General features: G+C 43.4%; 1 protein-coding gene across 1 annotated transcript in view; it reads left to right on the forward strand.

Annotated features, from left to right (window-relative positions):
* LOC138736223 (neurotrypsin) overlaps positions 1-18,126 on the forward strand; it is a 49,632-nt gene that overhangs the window by 17,933 nt on the left and 13,573 nt on the right. Inside the window, exons 5-11 of the mRNA XM_069885357.1 lie at positions 3,077-3,255; positions 4,101-4,248; positions 5,424-5,602; positions 11,536-11,677; positions 12,443-12,648; positions 13,464-13,605; positions 17,294-17,499. Of these exons, the coding sequence (XP_069741458.1) occupies positions 3,077-3,255; positions 4,101-4,248; positions 5,424-5,602; positions 11,536-11,677; positions 12,443-12,648; positions 13,464-13,605; positions 17,294-17,499 (1,202 nt within the window). The remainder of the gene's footprint in view (positions 1-3,076; positions 3,256-4,100; positions 4,249-5,423; positions 5,603-11,535; positions 11,678-12,442; positions 12,649-13,463; positions 13,606-17,293; positions 17,500-18,126) is intronic.

The raw sequence follows: 18,126 nt of genomic DNA on the forward strand, positions 1-18,126 counted from the left end.
AGCCGCTTCCCGCTCTTCCACACTCTCTACTCTTTTCCCTATTTCTGTCATTACCAGTGTATTTTACCTTTGTATTTTATCTTCTTTTCATTTTTCTTTTAATTGCATTAATGATAACCATTCTTTTAGTGATCTCATTTGTTATTCAAAAAAGACTTTATCTATATTCTGTTCATCAGTTTTACCTTTTATTTCTCTTTGTCCATCAGTTTTACCTTCTATTTCTCTGTGAAGATCTTAGTCTTCTTCATTCTCTTCTGTTCTGTATCTGTGTTTGTGTCTTCTTCTCTTCTTCGTATCTGTGTCTTTTTCCTGATGAGCTGCCTGTATCTCTTTGTCGGGCCTCTTCTTGCTGGGCCTCTTGTTGCTGTTCCTCCCCTCTTGGGCTGCTTGTCTGTTGTGCTTCTTGACATTGGTCTTCTTGTCGATCTTCCCTCCGTCTGTCTTCCACGTCTGTTTTGTCGCACCCTCTTCTGCTGTCTTCCTTATCCTCCAGCTGAGAGCCCTGGTGTCGGGCGTCCCTCAGCTGCTCAGTCTGTGACATCCCGCTCCTCTGCTGAGCCCCCCTCCCGCCGGTGTCCTCTTTCTCCTCTGATTGTGCACTGTGCACTTTTGTTTGGCTCTGAAAGCCATTTTTGTAGTGCACCAGCTGGTGGGTTGCAACCCTGCAGGGCAGGTACTGACCTCGAGGATCGGGTGCTCCTCGTCACCACAGCGTCCTGTTTCTTCCTGCAGTTAAGGCCTTCTTCCTTCTTCTCTGGTGACTTTTTAACTTTTTTTCCAACTGTTCTTTCTTTCTCCTTCCTGGAAGCCATCTTCTTTCTCTTCTCTATATCTTTATCTTCTATTTCTTATACTTTATTTCTGTTATGCTTTGCTTTTTTCTGACTATTTTTCTATTTATCTGGAGAGGGCTGGTTTTCCCGACTGGCCACTACTCTATCACATGACTCTTCTAGTTGTTCCTCATGTCTTGAGGTGGGTTTAGTTGTAACATTTAAGAGACAGATACATGGATAGAAAAGGTTTAGAGGGAGACAGGTCAAATGGGGGGAGAGCACATTTTTGAACACTGGATAAACACTTTCCTCCTGGCATCAGTTATGGTAGTGTGTGTTTGCTTATAAGATGCCAAAAAGTTATGTGGGCATATGAGATTACTACATTAACACAAATAAAATGCACACCTTTGTTTGAAGCTTCTAGTGCTCTATGGTTATAGTCATTAGAACTTGGCAGAGTTTCCAGCCATATTCACATCCCAGCCTTGATGGTATAAAAAATAGTCTAATTTTTTTTCCTCTTATGTAAGTTGTGGTTTAACTCCTAATTTGGAGGCATGAGCGCAGAAGACTAGACAGGTACTCACCTGCAGTACAAAATGAGTGCTGCTCAATTTGGAGTGCCACCTTGCAACCCAGAAGCTAAATTGAAAGGAGACAAAAGCCCCTTGGTCACGAGATTTAAGAAGAGCCTTCAAGCCTTGGCTAATATTTATCCATTAATCAGTCATCAGCACATTCTCACACTGCTTCTTCTCGGAGTTACTATATATAAATTGGCTGCTGCTCTTCTGCAGTGAAAATACTTCAAAGGTACTTTATGGGCTGTGCAGCATGTTGATTCGGCACAGAAATTCTAACGGTTGCATCAATGCAAGTTTGTAAAACTGTTTTAAAATAACACTGCACAATGAAGATTTTGCTTCCTGAACACTTTTGTGAGAATTTTTATGAATTTTGGACTGTTGGTCATGAAAATATCCTTTAAATTTTCTTATCAAGTACCATTTTGTAGATATAACCTATTTTTGTTATTTCCTCTCACATTTTTAATGTGCTTCAAGCATAAAAAATGATGGAAGTCCAACACATCATTGAAAATCCATTTTTGCATTTGCACATGGACTTCTTCCCTGCTGAGCTTGGTTCAGTCAGTAATGAACACGGTGAAAGGTTTCACCAGGACATTGTGACCTGGAGAAATGGTATCAGGGCAACTGGAATCCGTCAATGCCGGCCGACTATTGTTGGATCCGTGTCTGCCTGTCCCGCATCGGACTTGTCAGCCACAAACGAGCCTGCAGCTGACGTGGACATTTACCCCCTCCATAAATCTTCGTCCGCGAAACCAAGCCAAAGATGAAAAAAATTGTTGGACACTGACACAAGAGGCATCAGATGCTGAGTGCAAATGAAAATCAGCAGCAAAAACTTTTTGGGTCAGTTGAACGAACGCAATGTATCAGCGTCGTTATGTGATTAAACCTACTGAATTCAATCAAAATTAATTTAATGTTTCCTCCAACTTCCTACGTGATATAGCAAACCTGAAATTATCTTTGTGTTCAGCTTGAAGTTATCTATCATAATCCCCAAATTTTTTTTCAGGAAGCAAATATTTTGGGGGGCGGGGGGAAGTTGTTGTCCAGTGTAATTAGTGAATGTAACAGAGTGGTTACATCACAAATGTATATTCTGTTGTGGAATTTTTGACTCTAATATTTTTTAAGCTGCATTTGCACATTACAGTTTTAACTTTCTATTTTCAGAAGCTACAGGCACTGTATTGTTTTGGAAGATGTTGCTGTTTGGTATTGGAATAGTTGTCATGCTACTTGAAAAATTAAAGTCGTGCACTGGGATTTGGGAGAAGTCGTGAGGTTTAGGCTCTCCATTCGATTTGGTCATTTTGCGAGCTCTGAGGTTGTCAACAGGATTAAAATAACGAAAGGAAATGTGATCAGGAGCAGATTGGTAATTTATCAAACCTTTCCGTTGCATGACTTTTGTGTCCATCAACATCAGAAGCATCATGGTTCATAGTTATATGGTTGTTATGGTTATAATTTGTTTATTAAAATGATGTTGACAGTGGAGTCAAAACATTTGTTCAACACTACACCAGAAATAAGTTTCAGATGTAATTAACCCTGTATAATGCAGGTCAAACAATTCTGCTCCGAGAATAACCTCTTGTTGCTTCCTTTCCCCTCTTCCTTTCCATTCCTTCCTCCTTTAACCTCCTGTTGCCTTTAACCTTTTCCTCCCCATACCCCCATCACTCCCATTCACAGTGAAATAGGTGTCGGAAAAAGGAATTCATTCTTTGGACCTGGACCGGGAACTGCACACATGGATGTGGTTCACTGCCACGGGGATGAGGCAGCTTTGGTACTGTGCAGGCACAGCCCAACAGCAGATGGCACCTGTGGTCGTCACCATGAGGCAGGGGTTATGTGTGGACCTCCAGAAGGTAAAATTTGGAAGTAAACTCCAATAGTTGAGGTTTGTTATGATTATATAATTGAATATACCTGACAAAGAACCAAGAAATAACTTGATGTCACAACATGAAACATCTCATTCTCCCACAGCTCTCAGCATGCCAAGTGGCTCTAATCACCTGCCCAGAAACACACAGATTTTAAAATGCCCATCTTTATTTTTCACAGCCAATTGAATATTTTGGAAATGCACTGTTGTATGAAGTGTACCAAGTATTTTGGTGCATTGACCTTCTGAAAATAGCAATAAAGAAAATACTTGGACATCGAAAAGAAATATTAGCCAGAACACTGGGAGAATTCCATGATCATTTTAATGGAGCTATGGGTTCTTTTCTATTCACTGTAGATGTGATTGTGTTGCAGAGTGTGTATGTGTTTTATAAGGGAAACACAAGAATGGGCTATGCAAGTGGCCCAGGCCAAAACACTTCAGTGGAGACCAGATCTTTTTTAATTTTTCAATTTAAAGGTACAGCACGGTGACAGGCCCTTCCGGCCCACAAGCCCATGCCGCCAAAATACGCCAATTAATCTACAACCCCCATATGATTTTGGAGGAAAGTGGAACACCTGGAGGAAGCCCATACAAACACGGGGAGAACGTACAATCTCCTTACAACACTGGATTTGAACCTGGGTCATTGACGCTGTAACAGTGTCGCGCGAACCGCTACACTATTCAAGCTGCCCTATTGTGGATTTATACAGAAGAGAATGTGGGGGGGGGGGGGGGCGGGCTTCACCAATGACTGATAGGCTAATGTTGTAGTCACTATGTTTAAAGTGCATTCTTTGCTTTCCTGAAGTGCAGGTTCAATGCTGCCCATTCGCCTGGTTGGAGGCAAGGAGCACTACAAAGGACGTGTTGAGGTCTTCCACGATGGACAGTGGGGGACTGTGTGTGACGACCAGTGGGATGATCTGGATGCAGAAGTTGTCTGCAGACAGTTGGGCTTAAGGTGCGATTTCTTTGCCGGTTTAAAGGTTGACTTAATCGAGAAGTTGAATAATCCTGAGACCATCTCTCACTCGTCCCACCTTGACTTTTAAGGATGCAGAGTCCAGACGAGAACCACTCTCTCTTCTGTCTCACAAAAGGCCAGAAATCAGAAGCTGTCATGCTTCAGAGCAAAATGAAATGACCCTTGTCCTGTTCGGATGTGGACTGAGCAAGTCCTGATGGAAATAAGCCTGCGGTAGTGGGGTCTCTTCTCTGGAATCAGAAGGCGTACTTCTCCTGACCCATAAGGAACCTGAATGGAACTAAGCCTATATGAAATGCAAGAGCATATTTCAACAAAGAAATAAGAGCAAAGCGATAGCCTATTGAGTCTTTACCGGTATATATGATCCTCATGAGCCCGCTTCCCAATATTCCATATCTCTCCCTGTCTTCATATTTATTCTCTCTCTCCTGTGTTTAACAACCTTTAATGTATCTCATCATTCCCTTCAGGGAAGACGATCCCATTACTATCACCTCTGGGTCAAGGAGTTCCTGCTGATGTCCACCTGGATATATTTAGTGATGACCTTATCGTCATGGCTGCTGGTTTATGGTTTTCCCTCCAATGGAAACATCTCTTGAAGGTTGAATAACCATGTTGGACATGGCTGTGGTTTTGTGTATCTCTCACCTGGACATCTCCTGGCTGGAGGCCATAGTAACACTGCATCCATTCTCCAAACTTCCTGGGGTGTTAAAATGGCAGGAAAGTGGGAACTGATTCTGGCCTTGTCACCCTCCATGTTAATGTCCTCACCATCCATCATACCAGGAGAGTAACATTTATAAACTGGTCTAGATGTTCTTTCATGTCAGAACCAGTTGATGGAATAATAATGCATGTCATGGACTACAATGTGGGGGAAAGAATTGCATCTATGACAGCAGGAATTTGGGTTGTTGCTTCATGTTAAAGTAAGTGTAGTCATGGAATAACTTCATAGAAGGGGCTGAATGAAGATGAGCCTATCACCAGATCAGCCATGACTCCAATGAATGGCGGAGCAGGCGGGGCGGGCTAGATGGCCGACTCTCGCTCCTATTCTGTTCTTGTGATCTTAAATAGAACGTTGAAGTTTCTGCCATTTTGTCCTTGTGATTATTTCTTCTTTCTCTTTGTCTCTGTAGTGGGACAGCCAAGGCTTGGACGTGGTCACACTTTGGTAAGGGGATGGGTCCTATTCTATTGGATGAAGTTGAATGCACAGGCAATGAGTTCTCCATGGATGAGTGCAGGAAAAGCAACTGGGGCGAGCACAACTGTGAACACACAGAAGATGCTGGTGTCTCCTGTGACCCATTTACAGGTACATCAAGGGTTACTTGCATTGTTTTCTGTTGATGCCTTGCCCCTCGAGTGGAATGGCAGGGGTGGCGTTTGAGGGCATAGTGCATAGAGAAATCAGCTGATTGCCCACCCTTCCATTGGCACAGTTCTTTGTTTACGCTTTTAGATTGGGTGTTGCTGTGTTTATGGAACATTAGCACTAAGGAATCAGTGGTGAATTACTTCTCAATCCATTACAATCCATGAGCTGAGTGTATCCTTAAACAAAGCATTAAATGTGGTTTTAATTTGCATATGGACCCACGGACTCTGTCAGGTTGCCAACCCTCGAGGACTGGTCTGGATTCTTCGGCTCAGCGTTTAAAACAATCATTCCCCAGAGGCTGGTGGAGAAGCTGTCCTCGCTGGGACTCAACATCCCTCTTTGTAACTGGATTTGAACTTCCTAACAGAAAGACTACAGTGTATCTGGGTCATTACCTTGCCTCAGGGCTGTGTGCTCAACCTGCTCCTGTTCACGTTACTGACCCACGACTGCATCACCACATCCAGCTCTTACAGAGTCATCAAGTTTACAGATGATACAACAGTCGTTGGTGTCATCAGGCAACAATGATGATACACACTACATCGAAGAGGTGGAAATCTTGTGAAATGGTGTGAGAGCAACAATCGGGGTCTCAACGTGGACAAGACAAAGGAGATGATCGTAGACTTTAGGAGGACCATAAACTACCACCCACATCCACAACTCTGTAGTGGAGAGAGTGGAGAGCACCAAGTTCCTTGGAGTTCACTTAACTAGTGACTATCGGGGACACGCAACTTCTCCTCACTTGTCAGGAAGGCTCAACAGCGACTGCATTTCCTGAGAAGACTAAAATGGGCAAGGCTACTGGCCACCATCATGTCAACCTTCTACAAAAGCTCTATTGAGAGCATCCTGGGCGGCTGTATCACAGTGTGGTACGTTTGTGCAGAGAAATGGATCGGAGATCAATCCACAGGATCATTGGAGTCTCCCTCCCCTTATGGATGTGATCTACTGGGATTGTTGTCCGAAGAGGACAGGCAAAATCATTGAGGACCCCTTCCACCCCGCACACAGCATCTTTCAACTCCTCTAATTGGAAACACGATACAGGAGTATCGGAGCCAGCACCACCAGGCTGAGGAACAGCTTCTTCCCATGGGCAGTGAGAATGGTGAACAACCAAAGAAACTGCTCACACTTGCCACCTGAGACTCTCGTATTCATGAAACAATATTTATTTACATATATGAAATACTTCTGTATATGCATTGTCTGTATGTGTGTTATGTCTGGTTGTGTGTCTGCAGGTTTTGCACCGAGGACTGGAGAATGCTGTTTCATCGGGTTGTAATTGTATAATCAGATGAAAATAAACTTGACTTGAGTATATTGTAAAACTGAGCCTCCAACCTCCCATTCTGACTTTGCCCCCAACAAATCATCCCATCGTTGGCAACCAATCATGACTTACCCATCCTTCAATGTCTCCATCAAAACTTCAAGGGCCCCTACTCTAACAGCCACCCCTACCTGCAACCAACCACTCACCACCTTCAGAATCAGAATTTATTGTCATGAACAAGTCATGAAATTTTGTGTTAGCGGCAGTGTCAGAGAGCAAATATTCATATTATAACCATCTTACAACATGACTATAAAAAAGATTAAAATAATAGTGCACAAAAAACAAGGCAGTATATTTGGTTCATTCTTCTATCACATTGATCAATGGTCTTGCAGCCCTGAATCCACACCCAAAACCAGGCCCTGCTGGTGTTTATGAGACCTTCCCATCACCGAAGACTTTCCAGGTATTTAACTGACACCCAATAACTTTCCAATTTGTGATTGACAGTTAAAGTGTTGGATGGTCCAAGGCATGAGTAGGGAGGCAGGAGATAGGAAGCATATTGACACCTCCAGGTAACTGAGGTTACATGCGGGTCATAGCATATTAGTAATACTTGTGGAACAGAATGCTGGGGAGGATGACTGTACTGGAATACACGGTGAAGATTCACAAAGATTCCAGGATGATAATTCCTTTGCATGATGAAAGATTTAACAGAATGGACCTTTATTCTCCAGAGTTTAGAAGAATAAAAATTTATGTCATTGAAATATTCTTAGAAGGATCAATAAAGTGGGTGGAGTGAGGAATATGAATGAGCGGTCAGAAACTCAAATAAAGGGAAGAACATTTGTAACTGAAGGGAGGAGGCATGTTTTCATTCAGAGCATCCATTCTCAACGACCTTCGGGGGCCACAGCACACACAAGGGGGCGAGGGGGATTATGGACTGGTCATAAAATATTTTTTTGTGTTTTATATGGTCATTAGGAGAGAAATTCAGAAGAAACCAACTAAACGTAACTGCTTCACATTGATCATGTACCCAGTGAAACAAGATCTTTATCCCAATGAAGCTGTGCCAAGTATCCATTAAACTCATCCAAGTAATCCCACTTTTCCTCCCTTTATTCCCACTAATTCCCTCTGCAAACCACTCACTTACACAATGGGGATGAATAATCTATCTCAACCATTCTCAACGGGGGCCCTACAACACGCCTGGGGGGGCCACAGCCCATTTAAGTAAAAGCTTTGTTTTCTTTTCACCTCACATAACACATTTTTTATGTCACCGGTAGGAGAGAAGTACGGAAGAAGCCAACTCAACTTTGCTGCTTCACAGTGAAAGGTGCCCATAAACTTTGAACAGAGTCTTAAAAAGGGTCATAGTCAAAATAAGGTTGAGAACAGCTGTTCTAGAGGGCAGTGAATCTTCAAAATTCTCTACCTCCACAGAGGGCTGTGGAGATTCAGTCATTCATTGCATTCAAGATAGAAATTTCTGGGTATTAAATTACTCAAGGGATTGGAGTCAGGGCAGTGAAGTGTTTCTGTCTGGAAGATCTTGATCTTGTAGAAAGGCAGACCAGCTGGAAGGATTACATGTTCACCAACTCCTATTTCATATGTCCCTGAATCTCATCGTAGAGGCCAACCTTTGCAAGAAGCTGCCAGCATCACAAGAACCAGGAGCAGAGTTGGCCGGCTGGCCTGATGAGCCCACTCTGCCATTTGTTAAGGCCACCCTTTATCTTTTACAGTGGTGTGAAAATTTCCATGAGCCTCATCTTTAACTGGATTAAATGAGGTAGAATAGATAATCCAGAAGACAACAGCAGGGAGAAAGAAACTGGCCAAGCTCGATTATTTCAATTACCATCAAATCCAATATCCTTTGGTTCCTTTAATGTTCAGAAATTTGTCAATCTTTAAAATGAACTCAATGCAGGAGCCTTTGGCTCCTGTCTAAAGAACTCCAAAGATTCATCACAGTTTGAGTAAAGAAATGTCTCCTCATGTCTGTCTTATATATTCTACTCCTGATTCCGACTGTTTTTATCCTTACTGCATCTACACCATCAACCTGGAAGAATTTAGAGTGTATCAATGACTAGAATGAACTGGTTTGAAAATGATCCACGAGATTGTGCATCACCTCTAATTAGGAGTGAGTATGGAATAAAATATAAGTAGCATCATCAGGGAAAAGGGACAGAGATGGTTACATTAATGGGTGCAGGAGGGATAAATAGTGTCTTTGTCCCATTGCTCAGATTAATTTTAACAAGATGGGTTTGATTGCGAAGGGTACACACAATTTATACTATGTATAAATAATATTTGAAAATTACAAATTATCTGTCTTGTATTTCAGCCCATGTATTGGATTAATATGTTGTATGTTTTATTAAACTTAGTAAAGACATTTTAAAAAGATTAATTGCAAACGCAGCTCAGATCATACAAACCTCCCTTCATCAACCCCATCCACACTGGTAATGACAAACTAAAAGAATACTGGAGGGTCCTAGCAGGTCAGGTAGCATTAATGGATAGAAATGCTCATCAGTGTTTTGGGTCAGGACACTATAAGTCTCGATAAAGAATCCCAATGTGAAGCATTGACTGACTTACCCTCCAGTGTCCCTTTGTTCATTCAAGGTTCCAGCATCTGAAATGTTATGTGTTTCTCAACGTTGTCATACCCACACTCCTGTTCGGCTCCGAATCATGGGTCCTCTACCGGCACCACCTACGGCTCCTAGAAAGCTTCCACCAGCGTTGTCTCCGCTCCATCCTCAACATCCATTGGAGCGCTTTCATCCCTAACGTCGAAGTACTCGAGATGGCAGAGCTCGACAGCATCGAGTCCACGCTGCTGAAGATCCAGCTGCACTGGATGGGTCACGTCTCCAGAATGGAGGACCATCGCCTTCCCAAGATCGTGTTATATGGTGAGCTCTCCACTGGCCACCGTGACAGAGGTGCACCAAAGAAAAGGTACAAGGACTGCCTAAAGAAATCTCTTGGTGCCTGCCACATTGACCACTGCCAGTGGGCTGATAACGCCTCAAACCGTGCATCTTGGCGCCTCACAGTTTGGCGGGCAGCAACCTCCTTTGAAGAAGACCGCAGAGCCCACCTCACTGACAAAAGGCAAAGGAGGAAAAACCCAACACCCAACCCCAACCAACCAATTTTCCCCTGCAACCGCTGCAACCGTGTCTGCCTGTCCCGCATCGGACTTGTCAGCCACAAACGAGCCTTCAGCTGACGTGGACGTTTTACCCCCTCCATAAATCTTCGTCCGCGAAGCCAAGCCAAAGAAAGAGAAGAAAGGACTCATTCCACCCCAGCCACACTCTCTTCTCCCTCCTCTTATCAGGAAGAGCATTCAAGAGTGAAATCAAGCACCACCAGATTCAAAGACTTTCTTTCCCACTGCTATCTGGTTCCTGAAGGATCCTCACTCCATTTAAACTGATCTCCCACTGGAACTGCTCTGTTTTATACAGTTGTACTTGACAATGGATAGATTTCCTACATAACACACAAAACAAACCTTGCATGACAATATGCTTAAATTTGGAAGAACTATTTATATTCAAATAACCTTTCTCCAGCTGTTATACCTGCTTAGAACAAGTACCACTTCAACTTGTGAATCCTGGACATTATTGTTTATTTCAAAGAATTAAAATAATTTCAATTTAATTTAAAATGAGTTTTCCTAAAAAGACAAGGCTGATCCAGTGGAATAACCGTGCTGCTCTTGAAGGCAGAACTCAAACACTCCCACTACTTCTGTTTATCAGCCCCTTCCACAGAAGAGATCATCATTGTAAACAAATTAAATCCTCTATAAATAGATTGTTGCTAATGCAAAACTCGCTTTAGATGTTGGCCTATTTTGATAATTAAAATTAAATAATCCAGCTGTCTTTGGGTAAAATATTAAACTGCCTTTGTGACAAAGAAAATCAAATTATCGTAAAGGTCATGTAGAAAGTGTGACTGTATGTTACTGAACTGTCCTTAAATCCGATCTCTGATCAAGAGTTTGGTCATTTGTCCAATCTCCTTTTGACACCATTTGAACATTTATTTGATTGCCTTACCATGAAAAAGCTCGTAATGTCTTTCTATTAAAATGCTTCCAGTCAGTTTGGTTCTTGTTGAAGGATTGAACTGAATAAAAATTAAGATACCTATGATGTGGTGAACTACCAAGTCAAGTCACATTTATTGTCATCTGATTGTCCAAACGCAACCTGATGAAACAGTGGTGGAGGGTGAAATTTTGTGGATGGGGTGCCTATCAAGCAGTCTGTTGGCATGGAGCTTCTCGAGTGTTGTTGAAGCTGTACTCATCCACACAAGATGAGAGTCTTCATCACACTCCTGACAAGCCTCAAAGGGACATGCTTTGCGAGGTAAGCAGGTGAGTTACTCATGACAGTAAAAAGTTTTCACTTAAAATGGAGGTAGTTTGAAATGACCAAGATCCTGCCTAATTGCAAATCTTTGCCATCTGAGCTCTTCATTTCTGCCTCCTCTGTTGCAGATGGTGTCCTGCGGCTAGTTGGAGGAAGAGATTCCAGTGAGGGAAGATTGGAAATCTATCGAAATGGAGCATGGGGCACGGTGTGCGATGACAAGTGGACTGAGCGGAACACTCGGGTTGTCTGCAGACAGCTTGGATTCAGGTAGGTTCAAATTCAATCAAGTTGTAGTGTCACGAATGAATGCAGGACCCCTTTCCTTATTGTGCATAAGGAGACCATTTGGCCCTTTTACTCTTTGCTGTCTCTTACAGATATCCCTTTCCCACAGTGAATTTTGCCTGTTGCCAGCTCTCCCCACATTCCCATCAAGCTCTACTCGCTACACACTTGAGTGTTGTTGAAGCAGCAGCTCACAAACCGACCAACCCTCACGTCTCTGGAATGTGGGAAGATGTCTGAGCCCCCAGAGGAAGTCCATACCTCTACAGAGAGAATGTGACAACTCCACAGAGACAGTAGCCAAGATCCCAGGTTCGGGTCAGAGCCCAGATTGCAGGCTCTTCTAGCTCTCTCACCATGTCATCCCAACCATGTGGCCTTTTGCGTGCTAGTTCCAATGTGTTCCACCACTCATTTTGGAGTGATATCTGTACCGCAACCATAGTTTGGGGCTGTACATTGTAACAGTGCATCAACGTTGTTCTGTGCTTGTCGCCTCAGTTGACGTCCAACTGTCCCAATAAGCAGAATAATCTATTCATCGTAATTCAGAGATGCCTAGGTCAAATGTTCAATGAATTCAAATTAAAGTTCTGCCAAAAAAAAGCCTAATTAAATTGCTTAATTTGTACAGGATAAATTAAATAGTTGTCCAAGGTAAGATGCTTTCAATTAGAAGAGTTGGCAGCAGTGAAGCTTCATCGACTTATCTCTCCACTCTCAGTTGCTTCTCTTTACATTGTACAGGGGCTCTGGAATCATGGCGTCAGAGGGCAGATTTGGACAGGGAACTGGCTTTATCTTCCTGGATGATGTGATCTGTGCAGGGACTGAACCAGACCTTCTAGGATGTGTCCGGAGCAACTGGGGTCAGCACGACTGCTCCCACCATGAGGATGTAGGTGTGATCTGTGTACAAGAAGAAACCAACAAAATACCAGGGACTCATTCAGGTAAGAGGTGGAAAGTGGTTTTCTCAATCCCCCCCCCAGACCATTCTATATTGAGAGAGATGAACATGTTGGGGTTCAGGAATGGAAGGGACAGAGGGATCATTCAGACTGTCCTGGACTCGTTGGATAAGATAAACTATCTCCATGTTGTGAATTCTGTTATTAATTTCAAGGATGTGGGGAAAGTCAACAATTTTTGCTGATGTTGTTAAAGAATGAAAGTCAGCCTCTCAATCTGTCTCCATTGTTCAATAGGACCATAGCTGATCCCACCTGTCTTTCCCACTTTCCCATTCTCTTCCTGCCTCCAAGACACCCTGAAATTAATTCTCTGTGCCCTAAATTAATATATCAAAGAATTGCACCTCCTACCCTGAAGTGGAGAGTTAAAAAGGAGTAGTTTTGATAATGAAAGGCATGTGGACATATCTGAGATGGTCTCATTCGTGCCCTGGAAAATACGTCATACCTTCCCTATTTCTACGCTCCATACTCCTTGCAATACATTCGACGAATCTCCCCAGTGACTTGCTGTGGCTTTTGGTGCTCCATGCGCCAAAATCTGCACCTCCCCTTGTCTCACTCTGTTTAATAGTTTTTCCATGAGATGTGAGGTTATCCACTTTGAAAGGAAAAATAGAAGATCAGATTAGTGCTTAAATGACAAGCGATTGGAGCAAGCTGCTGGGCCTTGGTTCCCACACTCTCCATCAGTGGGGCCCTCATTCCCACAGTGTCAGAGGAACCCCAATTTCCATGCTCCCTTGAAAATGGCATGGTTCTGTTTCCCATGGCTGGTTTTACTGAATTCACAGGTCCTGTCATCAGACTGGTGGATGGAGAAAATAGCAAGGAAGGGCGTGTGGAGGTATATGTCAACGGAGTGTGGGGAAGTGTCTGTGATGATGGATGGACCGACCTGGATGCTCGAGTTGTCTGCAGGCAGTTAGGATTCAGGTGAGTCAGGGAGACCTTGCTTCATAAAATGTGGTCAGATTTCAGAACAGGAAACCAAAAGAATGTCCAAGCACAGTGGTGACATTCAGAAACACCAGCTAATTTACTGATGACGTTTTAGAACTGTGTTTCGCTGTCAAAAAAATTTGACCCAGAAAATACTTGAATGAACATCTTTTAAATTGGTGCAAAATTACATTTCTTTCCCCACTGCTCAAAGAATATTTTGAATTAAATTCTTAAATTTTATTTACAACACCGTAGAAGCCAATTTTACCCCATATAAACTCACGTCACTCAATTACACCCAAATTAATCTCCAACTTCGAACATTTTGAAAGTGGGGATGAATCTGGAGGAAACCCACGAAGACGCAGAGAGAAGGTACAAACTCCTTACAGACAGTGCTGGATTTGAACCTGGGTCGCTGGTGCTGTAACCATGTCGCATTAACCATTATGCAAAGCGTATTAATCCAATTAGTGGATGGTGTGGATGTCAGTGCTGGTGTGATATCTCCATACACGAAGAATAGATGAGTGAAAGAAACAGTGTGAAGTCGTATGCAGATTGGGGTGGGACGGCAACGTAGGTAGAGGGGCAACTGCTTCACAGTTCCCCGAGGTTCAAATCTAGTCTTGGGAACTGTCTGTATAGATCAGCCATTCTCAACCTTCTTTTGGCTGCACCCCTTTGGGACTCTGCTCAAAGCTTATGTGTGCCCCTCCCTGTAAACTCGCATTTTGGTTTCTTCCGTACATAAGAAACATTTTTTTAAATATATGTTACATCTAGAACCAGGGGGTCACAGTTTAAGGATAAAGGGGAAGTCCTTTAGGACTGAGATGAGGAAGAATTTTTTCACTTAGAGGGTGGTGAATTTATGGAATTCTCTGCCACAGGAAGTGATTGAGGCCGATTCCATAGCTATATTTAAGAGAGAGTAAGATTTAGTACTTGTGACTAGGGGGATCAGGGGGTATGGAGAGAGAGCTGGAACAGGGTACTGAGTGGATGATCAGCCATGATCAAAATGAGTGGCGGTGTAGGCTTGAAGGGCCAAATGGCCTACTCCTACACCTATTTTCTATGTTTCTATGTGAAAAGAAACCAGGTTTTTCCTTAAATGTGCAGTGGGGGAGGTAGGGCCCCTATTGAGAATGGCTGGTATAAATTCATTGTCCCTTCTGTGTAAGTGAATGGTTTGCAGGGGAATAAGGGAAGGAATAGTAGAATTACTTGGATGAGAGTTGATGGAGAGTTGGCACAGCTTTAGTGGGATAAAGAGGTTATTTCCGTGGGTTCGTGATCGATAACGCTTTCTACAAGAAAGTGAAGTCAAGTAGGAAATAATTAGATCAAAAGAAGACACAATAGAAATAAACAAAAAAAAGTTTTTCTTTTCAAAGTCTTTGCTACCTTAGTGGGAGAGGTTGCACAGTTTCAGCCATGCCTGTTCTGGGCCTTCAAGGCTGATGTTTCATGGCAGCACCTTGGAACATATCTTTAGCAGGATCCTCAGGACCTGAGCCACTGAGCCCACAAGACTTCCTGCTGCAGGTTTAGCTTTTTGTTGGACCTTGTCAGAATGTTGATGATTATCTTTGGCTTTCCTATAAAACCTGTTGTCAAGTGGCAAAGCTAATTTTTAATTGGTGCCAAAAATCCTCTTAGATTTCAGAGACTGTAACAGGCAGAAATGGGACACTTCAACCATCCTGTGTCAGAGCAACCATCTTTATTCCAAGTGATCCTTTCTTAGAAGAAACAGGAGCAGGAGTTTGTTCTGCCTGATAGCATCCATCCAACCCCTCTCCCTGTCCTCTCTCTCTTTTTTCTCTCTGATTTTTTTTTCTTTCTTGCTCTCTTATTTTTTTTTCCTTACTCTTTTCATCCTCTTTTACTCTCTCTCTTTCTTGCCCCCACGTCTCTTTTCTGTTCTTTCCTTCAAACTTCTTTCATCTTCGTTTTAAATATAAACATCAACACCACATCAGTCTCTACCTGAAGTCTCCAGCCCTCTTTGTAAAACACAATTTCTCTTTGCTTGTTCTTTGCCTCGTATGTGTTTCATTCTATATTTCGGGTTTCCATTTATGGAACATGCCTTCTGGGGCTAGGAGATCCAGGGGTTCTGTTTCACGAAGCTCCACACATCACAAGGACACTATCGTTGACAGTATCACCCCATCCATCCTGGAACATACTGGCTTTTAGATTATATCATTCCATATTACCTACTTTCCATTCAAAGATGCCTCATCTCTCCTTGAAATGGAAGTGTATCTAAAAATCACCCATGGTATCTAAAGAAAAATACTTGTGTGGGCCATTCTGCCCACGGACCCTGTTCTGGCATTCAATCTGATTCTACCTAATTGATAATGATTCCATTGAGCTACATCAGTTCTGTTTTACATCAACTGTGATGATGAAGCCCCAATTTCAGATTAGACCTTGTTTTTCCCAACCCACCCCCAGAAAGTTTTCCAGTCACAGATAAAATCTCTTCTGAACACAATGTGCTCGCAATTAAGGAAGATTTCCTGCATTAGCTATTTCGAGCTCAGGCCTTCCAAGCTATTTCATTGTTAATGATACAGTGAGGTAATCTTCCTCCTCATTAATGCAGTATGTAGCAAATCCAGTGGAGCTGCTGCCTCAATTCCAATGAGCCAGGTTCTTCCTGTGACTGTGTGAACTTCAGGGCTGCTCCGGTTTCCTCCCATATGCTGATCAGATAATTGTCTCTTCTTCTTTGGCTTGGCTTCGCGGACGAAGATTTATGGAGAGGGTAAATGTCCACGTCAGCTGCAGGCTCGTTTGTGGCTGACAAGTCCGATGTGGGACAGGCAGACACGGTTGCAGCGGTTCCAGGGGAAAATTGGTTGGTTGGGGTTGGGTGTTGGGTTTTTCCTCCTTTGCCTTTTGTCAGTGAGGTGGGCTCTGCGGCCTTCTTCAAAGGAGGTTGCTGCCCGCCGAACTGATGCACGGTTGGAGGCGAGATCAGCCCACTGGCGGTGGTCAATGTGGCAGGCACCAAGAGATTTCTTTAGGCAGTCCTTGTACCTTTTCTTTGGTGCGTCTCTTAATGTGCAGGCAAGTGCGAGAATCCAAAGGGAGTTGATGAAAATGTCGGGAGGATTTGTGTAACATCAGAAACCAGTCCACAGAAGGAATTGTCATTGGCAGTTGAGCAGTGGCAGGGACTGAATCTTTCTGAAGGGTTCCAACCTGAAATGTCAGCCATTTAAAAAAATCTAGTGACCAGTGACTTGAGTTCGAATCCAGCAATGTCTGTAAGGAATTTGTATGTTCTTCCTATTACCAGTGTGGGTTTTCTCTGTGTACTCTGGTTTCCTCCCATGTTCTAAAGACACAATGGGATAGTGGGTTTATTGGCCACATGGATGGATTTTGGTGGTGTGGACTTGTGGGCCAGAAGGGGCTGTTACTGTGCTGGATATCTAAATCCAAAAATTAAATTCTCCCACTGCTGCAAACCTGCTGTGTTCATCCAGCAGACAGTTTTATTTTGCTCCAGATATCAGCGTCTGCAGTCTTCTGTGCCACTCATGCCAATGGGTGCTTGAAGTGCAATGCAGATGGAGGGCCTCTTCCGATGCTGCGTGACATCTTGGCTCTGGGCACCCTGCTAACAGATGACCCCCCCCCCCTTCTCTTCCAGTGGCCAGTCCAAAGCAAGAACGATGGCCTTCTTTGGAGAGGGACATGGACCCATTCACCTGGACAACGTGAAGTGCACGGGCCATGAAGGCTCGCTGGGTGAATGTGTCACAGCCGGCTTTGGCATTCACAACTGCTTTCACAGCGAGGATGCAGGTGTCATCTGTGACTACGAGGAGGGTGCCCTGGAAGAGCTTGACAGCAATGGTGAGTGGGGATGGCAGCTGGTGACAGGTGTATGTTTTTGAAGAGCTTAATTGTAGTTACCTGGTGCATAATAGAATACCACAACACAGTCCAGGCCTTTGACCCTTGATGTTGTGCTGACCCATATATTCCTACCAAAATAAAGAACCTATCTCGCAAACACATTCCAAGCACCCACAGCTCTCTGTGTTTATACAAAAAAAATACTCACCCTTGACGTCTCCCCTTAAACTTTCTTCCCTTCACTTTGTACAGATGTCCTCTGGTGTTTGCTATTCCCACCCTGGAAAAGGTGCTGGCTGCCCACCTTTTCTATGCCTCTCAGCAACTTGCCCTTGATATCTCCCCAAATCAACCTCCTGCCCCCCTCCCCTCATGGGACCATTTGGTTGGCTCTGTCGAAAACCTGTATGCATCTCTGTCCCTCGGCTTCCCATCTGTTCATCATTGTTCACCCCTCCCCTTCTACCCACTATCTGATCTCTCCCATCCTGACTTCATTATTCTACTACCTCTCCTGTGGTCTCAGTCTCGATGAAGGTTTCTGAGCTGAAATGTTGACCGTTCTTTATCACCCACTGAAACTGCTTTCTCCAGCAGATAGATTGTTTGCTCCAGATTCCAGCA

Source organism: Narcine bancroftii, chromosome 6, assembly GCF_036971445.1.
Source record: "Narcine bancroftii isolate sNarBan1 chromosome 6, sNarBan1.hap1, whole genome shotgun sequence".
NCBI classification, from domain to species: Eukaryota; Metazoa; Chordata; class Chondrichthyes; order Torpediniformes; family Narcinidae; genus Narcine; species Narcine bancroftii.